The following is a 15,144-nucleotide window of genomic DNA, read 5'->3' as shown; positions in this document are numbered from 1 at the left end:
CGAGTCCGAACGGCGTTCCACATTGCAGTGAAACCACTTAGAGAAGCTTTGAAACCCTCAGAAACGTCACCAGCATTACTGAGGTGGGATAATCCACCGCTGAAAAACTTTTTGGTGTTTGGTCGTAGCAGGAATCGAACCCACGACCTTGTGTATGCAAGGCGGGCATGCTAACCATTCCACCACGGTGGCTCCCATAGCTAACAGTATATGACCATGTCAAAATTGGTCCACATCGGTCTATAGTTATATAGCCGATCACCAAAAATAATCTACCAAAATATTATTTATATAGAAAATGTCAAAATTTTATTACTATAGAAATTTTTGTCAAAATTTTATTTCTGTAAAAAAAAATTTTGTCAAAATTTTATTTCTATAGAAAATTTTGTCAAAATTTTATTTCTATAGAAAATTTTGTCAAAATTTTATTTCATGTTGTCAACATTTTATTTCTATAGAAAACTTTGTCAAAATTATTTCTATAGCTGATAGCCTTTGTAGCTAATGCTATTTCTTTTTTCTTTTATACTTGCCTTATATTTATATAAGCTAAGTTAAATTTAATAAATAAATATTTCTATAGAAAGTTTTGTCAAAATTTTATTTCTATAGAAAATTTTGTCAAAATTTTATTTCTATAGAAAATTATGTGAAAATGAATTATATACGTATTTAATCGGCCTTTTTCTGTTTAATATATACCCCGTATGGTCTAACTTACAATTGAGAAGACGGTGTTAAACAGTTTCAAAATACCTTGCCATCGGCAAGTCTTACCGCAACCCAATAGTTCGATTGTGGATGACAGTCTTTAGTACAAGTTTGTATGCAATCCATGGTGGAGAGTACATAAGATTCGGCCTGGCCGAACTTACGGCCGTATATACTTGTTAGATTTAATTTGAAAAAAGAGTGACTTATTGTAGATCAGTTGAGCACTTCAATTCCATTAAGAATTGCCTATGCGTTACGTACCTTAGAACTTTGATGAATTACCAACTTGTTAATTTTTACCCTGTGTAGCACTGCTACTTTAGTTGTTTCCAAATTAATAATTCGAAATTTCAGTTGGTGGTTGCTAAGTTGCCTCATTATGAGATTTACGTTCGATATATGCTTTTGGACAATTTAAGAAGGCCATGTTTTTTTTGAAAAATTTTTGGAAATTTCAACTTGCTTTTAATTCATACCAAATAATTTTAGAAAACTAGGCAGGCCATGATTTTCTTAAAAATCAGTTTTTCTTTCATTATGCCAACTACTAATTTAAAATACTTTCTTGAATATATTTGGTTCTCCTGTACTTGCCTTGAGAATTTTGTTTCTAACCATAGCAAGCTTTGGATTTTGGTTTGGAGAATTTTGGTTGTGACAAAATAAAATGAGAAAAGAAAAAAAAAAGATATTTGATACTTGAATAGTTCGGTCGCTTTTGTGTGATAATAGACTCTGTAACAAAAGTAAAAATTTTGTAAATTATAGAGAGCTTGGTGACCGCGAGTGATTGATTATATAAACAATTATTGAGGAACTTATTCTGTGAAATCATCGATAATATTATTCCTGCCGTTTTGAATTAGTTCTAATATTCTGGACTAGAAAACTCCATTTGGGTTTGCCAATTTTGTCTTGCTGACCATTAAGGCAGAGAAAGCTGATGATTTTCGTTCGATATATTGCCAGTTTTCAAGAATACAACCAATAAGAAGGACAATCACAAATTTTGGATTTTCAATATCCTTGTGGGGAGATAGTTTCTCAAGAACGCTGCAAAGGATTTATGTGAAACATCTTTTTGATTCCCGGCTATTGGGCTGATATTGGTGAAGATTCCTAATCAGTTGGTTTATGGAAACCCCAGATTTTTGAATATCAAGATATTTCATCTACATTGCGAGAACATTTAATTACCAAGGATCATATAGAGGGATTTATTTCATTAATTGCATAAGAGAAATAGGAAAAATTATTTCATTAACAAAACTTTACGAAGACGTTTGTCTCCATGTGAGAATTCCTAGAATAATTTTGATTTTTTTTTCATAAAAATACATTTTTTTTATTTCCGAATTATTTCAGTTAAATACATTATAACTTTTCTTTAACGATATAATTAACAATTTTTTATGTTTTAAATTTATTTGAGTCAATTTTCATTTAAGATTTTATTTCATTTATAAATGTTAATGTATACCTAAAAATTAGAATTCACTTCACTTATCCACTAATCAGATAATTTTTTTTATAAAAATTTACCTTTCTCGTGAGCTATGCAATTTTGAAATATATATAATATAGATTTTATACCCTTAAAAAAAAAAAAAACAATAGATCCGAAGTCATCAGGCCTGGAGACAACTAAGGATTAAATTGGTGAGTCAAAATTTATTTATTTCATTTTTGTATATGCTCAAAATTACACTTTAATATTTAAATATTTTACTATATCACACCTATAAAATGTTAGCCAGATTTTAATTATATACGATTAATTTTGTTCTAATTCAAAAATCAATTTTATCTTTCGGTCAAATTTAAAACATTTCTCCTAAGTCATTTTTAGTACGTTTAGTAACTTTTATTAATAAATTTTATTTAGTCAGGATTTTTCTTGCAATATTTGTTACCCTATATTTATGTAAATATAATCTATTGAAATGAATTTTTAAGTTTTAGTTTTCCTTACGAAAGGTGAAAAACTCATTGTAGAAGATGGCAATGCAGGTCAACAGACAAATGTTGACATGGTTGAGTGGGAGGTTTAAGAATAGGCGGCAAGTCGACATCTAATGCAGCCCTTTTAAACAAACATCATTCAAAATTTTTAGTTTCTATTTTTCTCTAATATCCCTTCTTTGCTCATCTGTGTCCTATCAAAAGAGCTACCTTATTTTACTTATATGATAATGATTCCGTGTCTGCTTCTAAAGAGCAAGAACCGCCCAAGACTGAGCACGGCCGGCGGCAAGGAGGTAGCCAATCTCGGAGGAAGCAGGGCCCGTGAAGGTGGATCGTTACACCTGTTTTTAATCTATACGAAGCAAAAAAGTTAAAATTACCCATTAAAAAATATGAAAAAACGAGGCTTGTAAAAAAAATTTAACTAAAAGTACTTCCTGTGTAGTTAAAATAAAGAACATCTTTGGGAGGACATTTTTGGAAGTGCTTTTAAAGTTATGCCTTTAGAAGAACTTCCAAATTTTTTTGCTGGGTGCTTAAATGTTTCGACTGCGTTGTATGAGTATAATTAAAAAAATGATGCACTTTATTGAAAACTAATATCTCTTTTCTAAATTTATTAATTTCAGGTAATCATAAAACCCCATTTGATCCTAGTAAGTAAAAATTATCCCATGGGTTTTATTAATTTCCCCAAATAAAAAATTACTCTCATTCCGCACGTATACTCAAAAAAATTGATTTTCATCTTTCCTGCAGAATTTTTTTATTGACTCAGAGTCAAAGGTGATGGTTAGTAAAAAATTTAGGATGAGCAATTTACACACTATTGAGGACAAATTTCTTTAAAATAATGAAATTTTAATTAAAATGAAGTTCATAATATTTGCTTAAATTTTTTTTCATAAAATTTAGTACACAAATTTTGAAAATTTTGGCCCCCTCGTTAAAGTTCCATGCCTTTGAACTAATTTTTCCTGAATGTAAAGAAACACATTTTTAATTTAAAGAAATTGTCCTCAAATTAACTGAAATATTGAATCTTTAGATTTAAGATAAAAATGCATCAAATATAGGCTAAGTCTTATTTTGAGGATTTATCATCTTTGGTTTAACGTTTTTTTTTGGAAATAAGAAAATATTTTTTACTTTGAAGTATCCGTTATAATTTTCATTTTTAAACTATCCTAGATTTAAAGCCAGATAGGTTGCAAAACAATTTTCTTATTTTAAAGAAGTCGCATCTTTGGCTCGGAATCCATACCAAAATCCTTAAAGGAAGATCATAATCTTTGGATATAAATAAACTTTTTTTGAGTGTAGGCTATATACATTTAAATACATCTTGAATTGAATACATCTTGAATTGAATATTCATTCTTTTTTTGTTTATATATCAATAAAGGTATTCGTGTACAAAAAAGTCAGTTTAAAAATCTAAATTACAACAGGTATTTCAAAGCAGCGCTGGTTTTCTTAATTTCGAAAATCTTTAAACTAAAGATGGATACTCCTCCAAATAAGTATTAGTCAATTTGTTACGATTTTTTATCTTTAATCCTAAGATTCGATACCCCAGTTAATTTAAATATCATTTCTTTACATCAAAAATGTTGTTCTTTATCACAAGAAAAAATTGTTTTCGGGAAGAAAGCGAAAATCGGTTTTCAATAAATTTGGATTTTCGGATAAATAGAAGACTGCTTAAAAAACAGTTATATGGGTACCCTGCATTCGGAGCACTCCTAAAGAAAATAATTTATAGCAAATGGGAATTTCGTTTGTGTAAAATTTCGTTCCGGAGGAAAGAATTTTTTCTTTGGGTATAGACTGTTATCAATTATAAAGTGGCTAAGACTAATCTCCCTATGATTTGTCATATTATTTTATGAACAGTATTCATAAAAATTTTTCATTAATGAAATTCATTAATTGTATGAACAAATTTCAATAAATTGGACAGACGATCAAATTAAATTTTTGTTGAAGTCATTACTATTAAGGTACACCCAAAATTATATTTTTTTTGTGCTGGAATTCATTTTTACTTCAAAAGAAGTTCTATTGATGTGATGTGCTTTTTTTGTTCGTGTTTTGGCATTAAATTCAAGTTTTGCGAAGTTTACTGTACATAAAATGCAGCCAGGACAAATGAAATTACAGAAATTTACAAAAAACTATTTGAAAATTGTACCGATCCCTTTCTCGACAGACGTAGAAATTGCGATAAAATATTGGCTAGTATTATTCAAAAAATCTTTAAGTAGCAATTTCAATTTTTTTATTGTTTCCTGGGGAAACAGTTTTTTTTACACTCAAAAAAAAGTGAACTCTCTATTTCACTAAAGCCAATTTAACTTTATTTTAGTTAATAGAAATATTATGTTTGGAGAAAGTTTTCTTTACTCTAATACTTTTTTGTGTACGTTAGTTAAATTAACTAAACCCGAGGAAAAAAATATGCTCAAGTGAAGCATAAGGATTAACTAAATTCGTGTCTTCAACAAAATAGTTCAGAATTTCTTTAAATTTGTAAATTTTACCAAAAATGCGTCCATCGTGAACTTCGTATGTCACTAAAGACATTCTTGCAATTTTGAACTCCAAGTTTTTTCTTCAAACTACAAAATTTTCTTTCAAAAGTGAAAAAACTTAGTTATGTCTAATAAATTTTCTTGTATTTGTCGAAAAATATTTACTTATTTTTATGACATCGGCGTGATGCCAACGTTTGTAATACTGTTTAGTTAAAATTTTCTACAAATATTCAAAATTTTCTAAAATTAACCGAAAGTTTTCTTCCTGGTGGGTTCACTGTTTTTTCAGTGTAATGAAATCCAAAATACTGATTACACATCCACATTTTGCTTTTGAAACATGTTGAGGTGATCCTTACCATGTTTCAAGAGCAAAATCACACAGAAAAAAAGTCGGTTTTAAAACTAAAATGTACTTATATTTATTGCACAGAAATTATTTTGTTTTAGTTTATTTTTAAAATTTTGTAAGAAATTTTCCCCAGCCCAACGATTTTTTCTTTATTCCAAATACGTCTCAAAAAATTTATGAACTAAATGGCAGTAAAATTTTAATGTCAGACAGAAGAAATTTTTCGTACACTTCTAAAAAATAGTAAGAATGAACTAGAGTGTGGTTAAAATGGGAATGATCTGGCTCCTAAGATGTTTTCTTTATTTTTAGTTAATTTTTTTTGTTGGGTATCTCATAAGCCCTTGATGCTTTTGGCCTGTCTTGATACGATTTTTGTGAATTATGACGAGTAACTCTTGCTGCCCGTGGCCTAGGCGTTTGTTCTGACGGAGCAGAATTCGTCTACTTTTGCTCCTGGCAGACATCTCATTGTAGACAGTACATTTCCGTGCTAAGAAATTTGCGTATTTGAGCAGCACTTAGTAGTAAATCCCAACAAATGTACTTCAAAACCTCACTGGTCTGGTCATTTTCAACCTAGACCATTTTCGCTGATTTTTATACCCTCATTCCGTTTGTAACACATCGAAATATTGTTCTAATACCCCATAACGTATATATATATTGGGTCGTGGTGAAATTCTGAGTCGATTTGAGCATGTCCATCCGTCCGTCCGTCTGTTGAAATCACGCTAACTTCCGAACGAAACAAGCTATCTACTTGAAACTTGGCATAAGTAGCTGTTATTGATGGTATTACAAGTGGGCCATATCGGACCACTTTTACGTATAGCCCCCATATAAACCGACCCCCAGAATTGGCTTGCAGAGACTCATGGAGGAGCAAAATTCATCCGATCCGCTTGAAATTTGGTATGTGGTGTTAATATATGGTCTGTAATAACCATGCAAAAATTGGTCCGTTTCGGTCCATAAATATATATAGCCCCCATATAAACCGAACCCCAGATTTGACCTCCGGAGCCTCTTGGTGGAGCAAAATTCATCCGATCCGGATGAAATTTGATATGTGGTGTTAGTATATAGTCTTTAACAACCATGCAAAAATTGGTCCATATCGGTCCATAAATATATACAGCCCCCATATAAACCGATCCCCAGATTTGACCTCCGAAGCCTCTTGGAGGAGCAAAATTCATCCGATCCGCTTGAAATTTGGTATGTGGTGTTAATATATGGTCTGTAATAACCATGCAAAAATTGGTCCGTATCGGTCCATAAATATATATAGCCCCCATATAAACCGAACCCCAGATTTGACCTCCGGAGCCTCTTGGTGGAGCAAAATTCATCCGATCCGGATGAAATTTGGTATGTGGTGTTAGTATATAGTCTTTAACAACCATGCAAAAATTGGTCCATATCGGTCCATAAATATATACAGCCCCCATATAAACCGATCCCCAGATTTGACCTCCGAAGCCTCTTGGAGGAGCAAAATTCATCCGATTCGGTTGAAATTTGAAACGTGGTGTTAGTATATGGTCTCTAACAACACTGCAAAAATTGGTTCATATCGGTCCATAATTATATAGACCCCATATAAACCGATCCCCAGATTTGAACTCCGGAGCCTCTTAGAGGAGCAAAATTCATCCGATGTAGTGGATTTTTGGTACGTGGTGTCAGTATATGGTCTCTAACAACCAAGCAAAAATTGGTCCATATAGGTCCATTATTATATATAGCCCCCATATAAACCGATCCCCAGATTTGACCTCCGGAACCTCTTGGAGGAGCAAAATTCATCCGATTCGGTTGAAATTTGAAACGTGGTGTTAGTATATGGTCTCTAACAACACTGCAAAAATTGGTTCATATCGGTCCATAATTATATAGACCCCATATAAACCGATCCCCAGATTTGAACTCTGGAGCCTCTTGAAAGAGCAAATTTAATCCGATCCGGTTGAAAGTTAGTATGTGGTGTTAGTATATGGTATCTAACAACCATGCAAAAATTGGTTCACATCGGTCCATAATTATATATAGCCCCCATATAAATCGATCCCCAGATTTGACTTCCGGAACCTCTTGGAGGAGCAAAATTCATCCGATTTGGTTGAAATTTGGTACATTTCGCTAGTATATGGCCGTTAACAGCCATGCACAAATTGATCCATATCGGTCCATAGTTATATATAGCCAAAGGCCAATCACACAAATATTGGTCCATATCGCCAAAATTTTATTTCTATACAAAATTTTGTCAAAATTTTATTACTATAGAAAGTTTTGTCAAAATTTTATTACTGTAGAAAGTTTTGTCAAAATTTAATTTTTGTAGAAAATTTTGTCAAAATTTTATTTCTATTTTGTGAAAATTTTATTTCTATAGAAAGTTTTGTTAAAATTTTATTTCTACACGGATGAAAAAGGCTGTTTTTCATATGTTTGGCTATAAACATTATATGTTTGGAACACAAATTTTTAAACACAATATTTTTGAGTGCAAGCATATAATGTTCATAAACTAGCATAACATGTTTGGGACATATATGTTAATATGTTAGAACATATTATGTTTGGGACATAAAATGTTTGTAAATATAATATGCTTGGATGCAAACATATATTAATTTAGAAATAGGCTATAAACATATATGTGTTTAGTAGCTTGGAGCGCTATTTAACAGGGAGCGATATTGAATTAAGTTGGTGGTTGTTGCTTGTTATTACAAAATTAACATTTTATTTTTCCTTGGGCAATTGATCAGCTACTTCTTTGATCCTTACAAACTGTGTGGTCCGCTGTTCGAATCCCCCTCCGGCAAAAGGTAAAATTAAAATAAAAAAATCATACAATTGAATAATTTCTTCTACAATGTTTGTATTACAGAAAAAGGTGCTAAGAACTAAAAAATCTCGTGGAAGTGAGAAAGATGTGGGGGAATATACAATTAGGCAGAAACAAAATTTTGAGCATTCAGGTCGAAAACCTATGTTGTTAGCACCTATATTACCTGTTTATTTTCATAATTCATTATGACTGTAAATATATAAATAAATAAATAAAATTTTGAGCACAATATTGTTTGGGAGAATTTTTTTTAAGCATATACTATTTTTGGGTGCAAAATGCTTCCAAACATATTATATGTTCACATAATAACATATTGTTTTTTGGAAGACAATATTATTGAATTTGGATGCAAAAATACAAAATGTTTGGAACTTAGACTACCCAAACATATATTGTTTACACCAATATGCTTTCAAACATATTATATATTGGAAGAGATCAAACATATAAATGTTTGGGCAATACCCAAAAATGTATATGCTTGAAGCAAAATATGTTTGGGAGTATATGTTACAGAAGCGATTTTTTGTGAGCGTGTATAGAAAATTTAGTCAACATTTTATTTCTATAGAAACTTTTGTCGAACTGAATTATATATGTCTTTAATCGGCCTTTTTAGTTGTTTAATATATCCCCCGTATGGACTAACTTACAATTTAGAAGACGTCGTTAAGGATTTTTTAAAATACCTTGCCATCGGCAAGAGTTACCGCAACCCAAGAAATTCGATTGTGGTAAAAGTTTATTCGTAATCCATGGTGGAGGGTACATAAGTTTCGGCCTGGGCGAACGTACGGCCGTATATACTTGTTAATTTTAATTTTTATTCTTATTCTAATTTTAATTTTAGTTTTAATTTTTATTTTTATTTTAATTTTAATTTTAATTTTAATTTTAATTTTAATTTTAATTTTAATTTTAATTTTAATTTTAATTTTAATTTTAATTTTAATTTTAATTTTAATTTTAATTTTAATTTAAATTTTAATTTTAATTTTAATTTTAATTTTAATTTTAATTTTAATTTTAATTTTAATTTTAATTTTAATTTTAATTTTAATTTAATTAAAATTAAAATTTATATTTTAATTGTAGTTTTTTTTTTAATTTTATTTTTAATTCTAAGTAAAATTTAATTCAGAATATATTATTCAATCGAATAAGAATTTCATAAAGACCAGACCCTTTCGTATAGGGAATAAAAGACGTCCACTTCTTAACCACTGTCCACTACCTAAATGATTTAACACAATAGCTTAACATGTTTTTCTGCTCTCGTGGATTTTCTGCTACCTTTTTGGGTTGATTTTTGCTCTCTGATATTTTGCCCATGTTTTTGGTTTGATTTGTTTTTAATTTGCAGCCTTATTTCTCACCACAAACACAAACCAAAAAGTGTCCCCCGCACCAAACGGGATCACAACAACCTGGGTTGGATAATTTTGTGTTTTTTGTGACTTTTCTTGGATGATTTTATGTCGTTGACGTTGCGTCGTCGCTCTCATTGAGGGTTTTGCACAATAAAAGATACGTACCTGTTGGATGAATTTTTCAGTTTAAACTAAAACGTCTTAAAGGCGGCGACGTGTATAGAAAATTCAAGCGTCTGAGTTGCGTTACATTTAAATTTTCTCAAACATTAAGGCCAAAGGGAAATTGAGACAAAAACAAAGAGAAAACTTAAGCAGCGGGGGAGCATGTAAAACTGCTTTAACAAAAAACAACATTACAAACGAAATGAGTCTAACGGAATTAAAAATTTAAAAAAGGAAAAAAGAGTAGAATTTTGTGTTTTTGTTTCTCAAAAATTATTTTGTGTTTGCAAAGAAATTTAGAAAAAAATAAACATAGCTATGTTTCATAGTAAATTTTGTAAAATTTCCTATATATTTGCCTATCCCACCATAAAAAGAACGCATTTGTTGTGACCCCAACCCCACCCCATCCATTTGAAACAGTGTGTAGCAGAGAGCCAAGAGAAAGTAAAGAGAATATAACGAGTAACGAGTTGCAGTTGTAGCGAATGTTCTCTCCCACAAAAGATCTCTCTTGTTGTCTATGAGTCTGAAACGAGAAAATCCTTGAATTGCCATAGCAGTATTAATAACATTTAATTATAAAATATAAATCGCTCGAATTTGCCAATAATTGCTAAAATAAAAAAAAATCACAAAGAAAATTAAAGTGTGGAAAAGTTATATTAAAGCCAAAATAAATAAAAAATATTCATTAGAAAAATACAAGGCAAAGTTTTTACAAGCTGCCAATTGCCTTTGAAAATTGTGGGAAAATTTTTGGCATTTCATTCCAGTTAAGCAGCCAGTGCCCATCACTGACCACTCATCGTATCGCCGCCCGTAACGCACCTTTAAAAAATGAAACGCCTAATGACTTGGGAACGTGATCTGGTCGATGCCATGTATGAGTAAGTGTGAAATTTCATATGAATTTGTCATTTTTTTATTATCTACCTTCTTTGTGCCCGTTCTGCTTTACTTTGATGATGTTTCAATTAGTGGCGAAAGACCGATGATATTGGTTGTGATACAGATTTGGTTCACGTTAATTTTAGTATCATTTCAATTTTTGATTGTTTTCCACTGATTTGTTAAATTCATTTAATGGATATTTGTAATACAGTTGTGGGCAAAATAATAGTAGTCAGTATTTCTTATATAAAGGGTAATTTTTTTAAGCACATAAAATTCAGAATAATGCTTGAAATGTTTATTTGAATCGATAGTAAGGTCCATATTGCATATTGTTTGAAAATTGTTCCATCCAAGTATTGACAGCGCCTCACTCAAATGGGCCCAACCGCTTAGACTAATTTTGTCATACTTTTTGGCAATATTTATCGGCCTGTATGTCACGAATAAAGGTTTATATTTGTCTTGCAATGCGTCAGTTGAGGCGGATTTGTTTTTACAGACATAGCGCCACAAATAGTAGTCTAAACACGGACGAAAAAGACTGTTTTTCAAATGTTTGGGTGTAAAAATCATATGTTTAGAACTCAAATTTTGTAACACAATATTTTTACGTGCAAACTAATCTAAGCTATCCATATTTACGTATATTAGTATGCATCACTTTTTGTTACTGCCAAATATATACAAAACCACTTATTATAACAACTTTTTAAAATTAATGTCATGTCCAACATAATCGGCAAAAAAAAGAATGTTTTGCGCCAATAAATTATAACAACAATGGGTAGTGTAATTTGTGTTTACACCTATTTGACACATTGAGAACAATTTACAAACAATCGCATATGTTTAAACATTTATAGATAACTTTTTGGTTTTGCTTGGAATTATTTGTTTTTATTTCTCTACCGGCTATTGTTTGTAACGCATTGTGTATACGATACAATTTCCAATCGAAAACAAAAAATAAACTACACAACAACAATTTTCACAAAATTTATTTTTAATTTATGCGCATAGATTTTTTGTTTTTACTTTAGGGTTCTATGTCAATCTATTTTTGGTAATGTGGGTGAAGATTTTACGAAATTAAATATTTGCATTATTGCTGAGAAGGGGACATATAACGGCAGAAAAAGGAGAATAAAATTTTGAGAAAAACGAATATGATTTTCAAATTTCGTTTTATAAAAAAAAAAATAGTTTTTAGTAAGAACCTAAAACTTTAATGCGAAGTTACTGAAATCAATTTATACTCGACTAAAGTAATTTTGAATTTCAAAAGTAGCAAAATTAAATTCATTTACAGTATATTAATATAAAAATAATGAAATTAAATTTATTGTTTGTATCTATATTACATTCAATATAAAGTTGAAATTAAATTGACTAAAGTTATATTAAATAAAACAAATATAATAATGTATAACAAATATTAAATTAATGTAACCTATATTAAATTAAACATATATACAATTATATACGGCCTTAAGTTCAGCCAGGCCGAATCTTATGTACCCTCCACCATGGATTGCGTAGAAACTTCTACTAAAGACTGTCATCCACAATCGAATTATTTGGGTTGCGGTAACACTTGCCGATGGCAAGGTATCTTAAAAAATCCTTAACGCCGTCTGCTAAATTTTAAGTTAGTCCATACGGAGATTAAACAAAAAAAGGCCGACTAAATAAAGGGTGATTTGGTCAATATAAACTTGACGTATTTCTTTCAATTTTGCATTTAAAAAACCTGAACACCCCTCATTTTGAAGGTGTGTGTGTAGAATGTTGCTCCTATTTTGCTTTTGGAATTCACTCTTCAGTTGTCAAAATGCCGTCCAAGGAAGAAGAGCAGCGTATCAAAATTTTGCTCGCGCATCGCGAAAATCCGAGCTACTCGCACGCAAAGCTGGCAAAATCGCTAAAAGTTGCCAAATCAACCATTACAAATGTAATTAAAGTGTTTGGGGAACGTTTGTCGACAGCCAGGAAGTCTGGATCGGGGGGAAATCGAAAACCGGAAGCCGCTGAGACGACAAAGAGAGTTGCCGGTAGTTTCAAGCGAAACCCTAACCTCTCTCTCCGAGATGCCGCAAATAAGCTGGGTGTATCGTCTACAACCGTGCATCGAGCCAAAAAACGAGCCGGACTATCGACTTACAAGAAGGTAGTGACTCCAAATCGCGATGATAAACAAAATACGACAGCCAAAGCGCGATCCCGGAGGCTTACGCGACGATGCTGACGAAGTTTGACTGCGTGGTAATGGACGACGAAACCTACGTCAAAGCCGACTACAAGCAGTTTCCAGGACAGGAGTTTTATACGTCAAAAGGAAGGGGAAAGGTAGCGGATTTGGCATCTTGCCATTACGGTAAAAAGGCCATGGAGTGGTACGCCGCCAACAACGTGCAGGTGGTTCCCAAAGACAAGAACCCTCCCAAAGCCAGAGCTCCGCCCAATTGAGAAATACTGGGCTATTGTCAAGCGGAACCTAAAGAAGACCAAAAAAACTGCTAAGGACGAGCAGCAGTTCAAGGCAAACTGGCTTTCTGCGGCGAAGAAGGTGGACAAGGTGGCTATACAAAATCTGATGGCAGGTGTCAAGCGTGAGGCCCGGCAATTCGGATTTGGAAAAGCGAAAGTCTAACTGAATATTTTCCTGAATTTTATACTAATTTAACTTGAAAAAGAAATTTAATATGATTTTTTAAATAAACGATTTCACCGATTTACACGCGTTTTCCCTTGACCAAATTTTGACCGTATCACCCTTTACGTATATAAGTTCGACAAAATTTTCTATAGAAATAAAATTTTGACACAATTTTCTATAAAAATAAAATTTTGACAAAACTTTCTATTGAAATAAAATTTTGTAAACATGTTTCTATAGAAATAAAATTTTCACAACATTTTCTATAGACATTAAATTTTAATAAAATTTTCTATAGAAATTAAATTTTGACAAAATTTTCTATAGAAATAAAATTTTGATAAAATTTTCTATAGAAATAAAATTTTGACAAATTTTCTATAGAAATAAAATTTTGACAAAATTTTCTATAGAAATAAAATTTTGACAACATTTTCTATAGAAATAAAATTTTGACAAAATTTTCTATAGAAATAAAATTTTGACAACATTTTCTATAGAAATAAAATTTTGACAAAATTTTCTATATAAATAAAATTTTGATAACATTTTGACAAAATTTTCAACAGAAATAAAATTTTTACAAAATTTTCAACAGAAATAAAATTTTTACAAAATTTTCTACAGAAATAACATTTTGACAAAACTTTCTGTAGTAATAAAATTTTGGTAGATTATTTTTGGCGATATGGACGAATTTGTGTGATTGGCCATCGGCTATATATAACTATGGACCGATATGGATCAATTTGTGTATGGCTGTTAGCGGCCATATACTAGCGAAATGTACCAAATTTCAACCACATCGGATGAATTTTGCTCCTCCAAGAGGTTCCGGAGGTCAAATCTGGGGATCGATTTATATGGGGGCTATATATAATTATGGACCGATGTGGACCAATTTTTATGTGCGTGAAGATAAATTGTAAATTTAACTAGTCGAGACACAAACCAGGTAGTTTTTGCCTGCGCACCTAATGGGTTAATTACAATTTGAGGAGATAACATATTTAATGAAATTCAGCACTTTTCAACATATTTGCGCAAAATATTTTGGTATTAAACGAAAGATCTTGACAAGTACTATAAATGCAAGTTGTTGTCATGTTCGAAAGCGTCCCATAAATATTAGTTTTGCAGCTATATTTTAAAAGTCAGTTTGTCCAACTTGAAATAAAGTTATAGTACTCGTCAAGAGCTTTCATTTGATACCAAAAAAATCTAGAGCAGGTTTTGCACAGTGGGCGCTGGTGCGATATTTTCTAAAATTTCGCAAATTAATTTTACTTTTGCTTAAAACAATTTTTTTTGGGAAACTTTCGAAAATAAAAACCACTTGCATTTATAGTACTCATCAAGAGTTTTCATTTGATACCAAACACTGTATAGCAGGTGTTGCACAGTGGGCAAAATCGATATTTTTATGATGCTTTCGAATATAACAACCACTTGGATTTATAGTACTCATCAAGAGCTTTCATTTGATACCAAAAAATCTAGAGCAGGTATTGCACAGTGGGCGCATTTCAGTTTTATTTCAAATTGTGGCGATTAAATTTAAAAAAAATTAACAAAAACCTACATTTCTGGGATGTTTTAGAAAATAAAAACTACTTGCA

General features: G+C 31.2%; 1 protein-coding gene across 3 annotated transcripts in view; it reads left to right on the top strand.

Moving 5' to 3' along the window:
- Nucleotides 1-15,144, top strand: part of Irk1 (Inwardly rectifying potassium channel 1) — a 192,252-nt gene that overhangs the window by 81,280 nt on the left and 95,828 nt on the right. The window contains exon 1 of one of the 3 annotated variants that reach the window (XM_075290703.1): nucleotides 10,012-10,862. The exons of the other annotated variants lie outside the window; for them this stretch is intronic. Coding sequence (XP_075146818.1) covers nucleotides 10,813-10,862 — 50 coding nt within the window. The 5' untranslated portion in view covers nucleotides 10,012-10,812. Of the gene's footprint in view, nucleotides 1-10,011; nucleotides 10,863-15,144 lie in introns of those variants that run through there. 3 annotated transcript variants of the gene reach the window in all.

Source organism: Haematobia irritans, chromosome 1 (assembly GCF_050003625.1).
Source record: "Haematobia irritans isolate KBUSLIRL chromosome 1, ASM5000362v1, whole genome shotgun sequence".
Classification (NCBI taxonomy): Eukaryota; Metazoa; Arthropoda; class Insecta; order Diptera; family Muscidae; genus Haematobia; species Haematobia irritans.
This window is presented reverse-complemented; position numbering and strand designations above follow the sequence as displayed.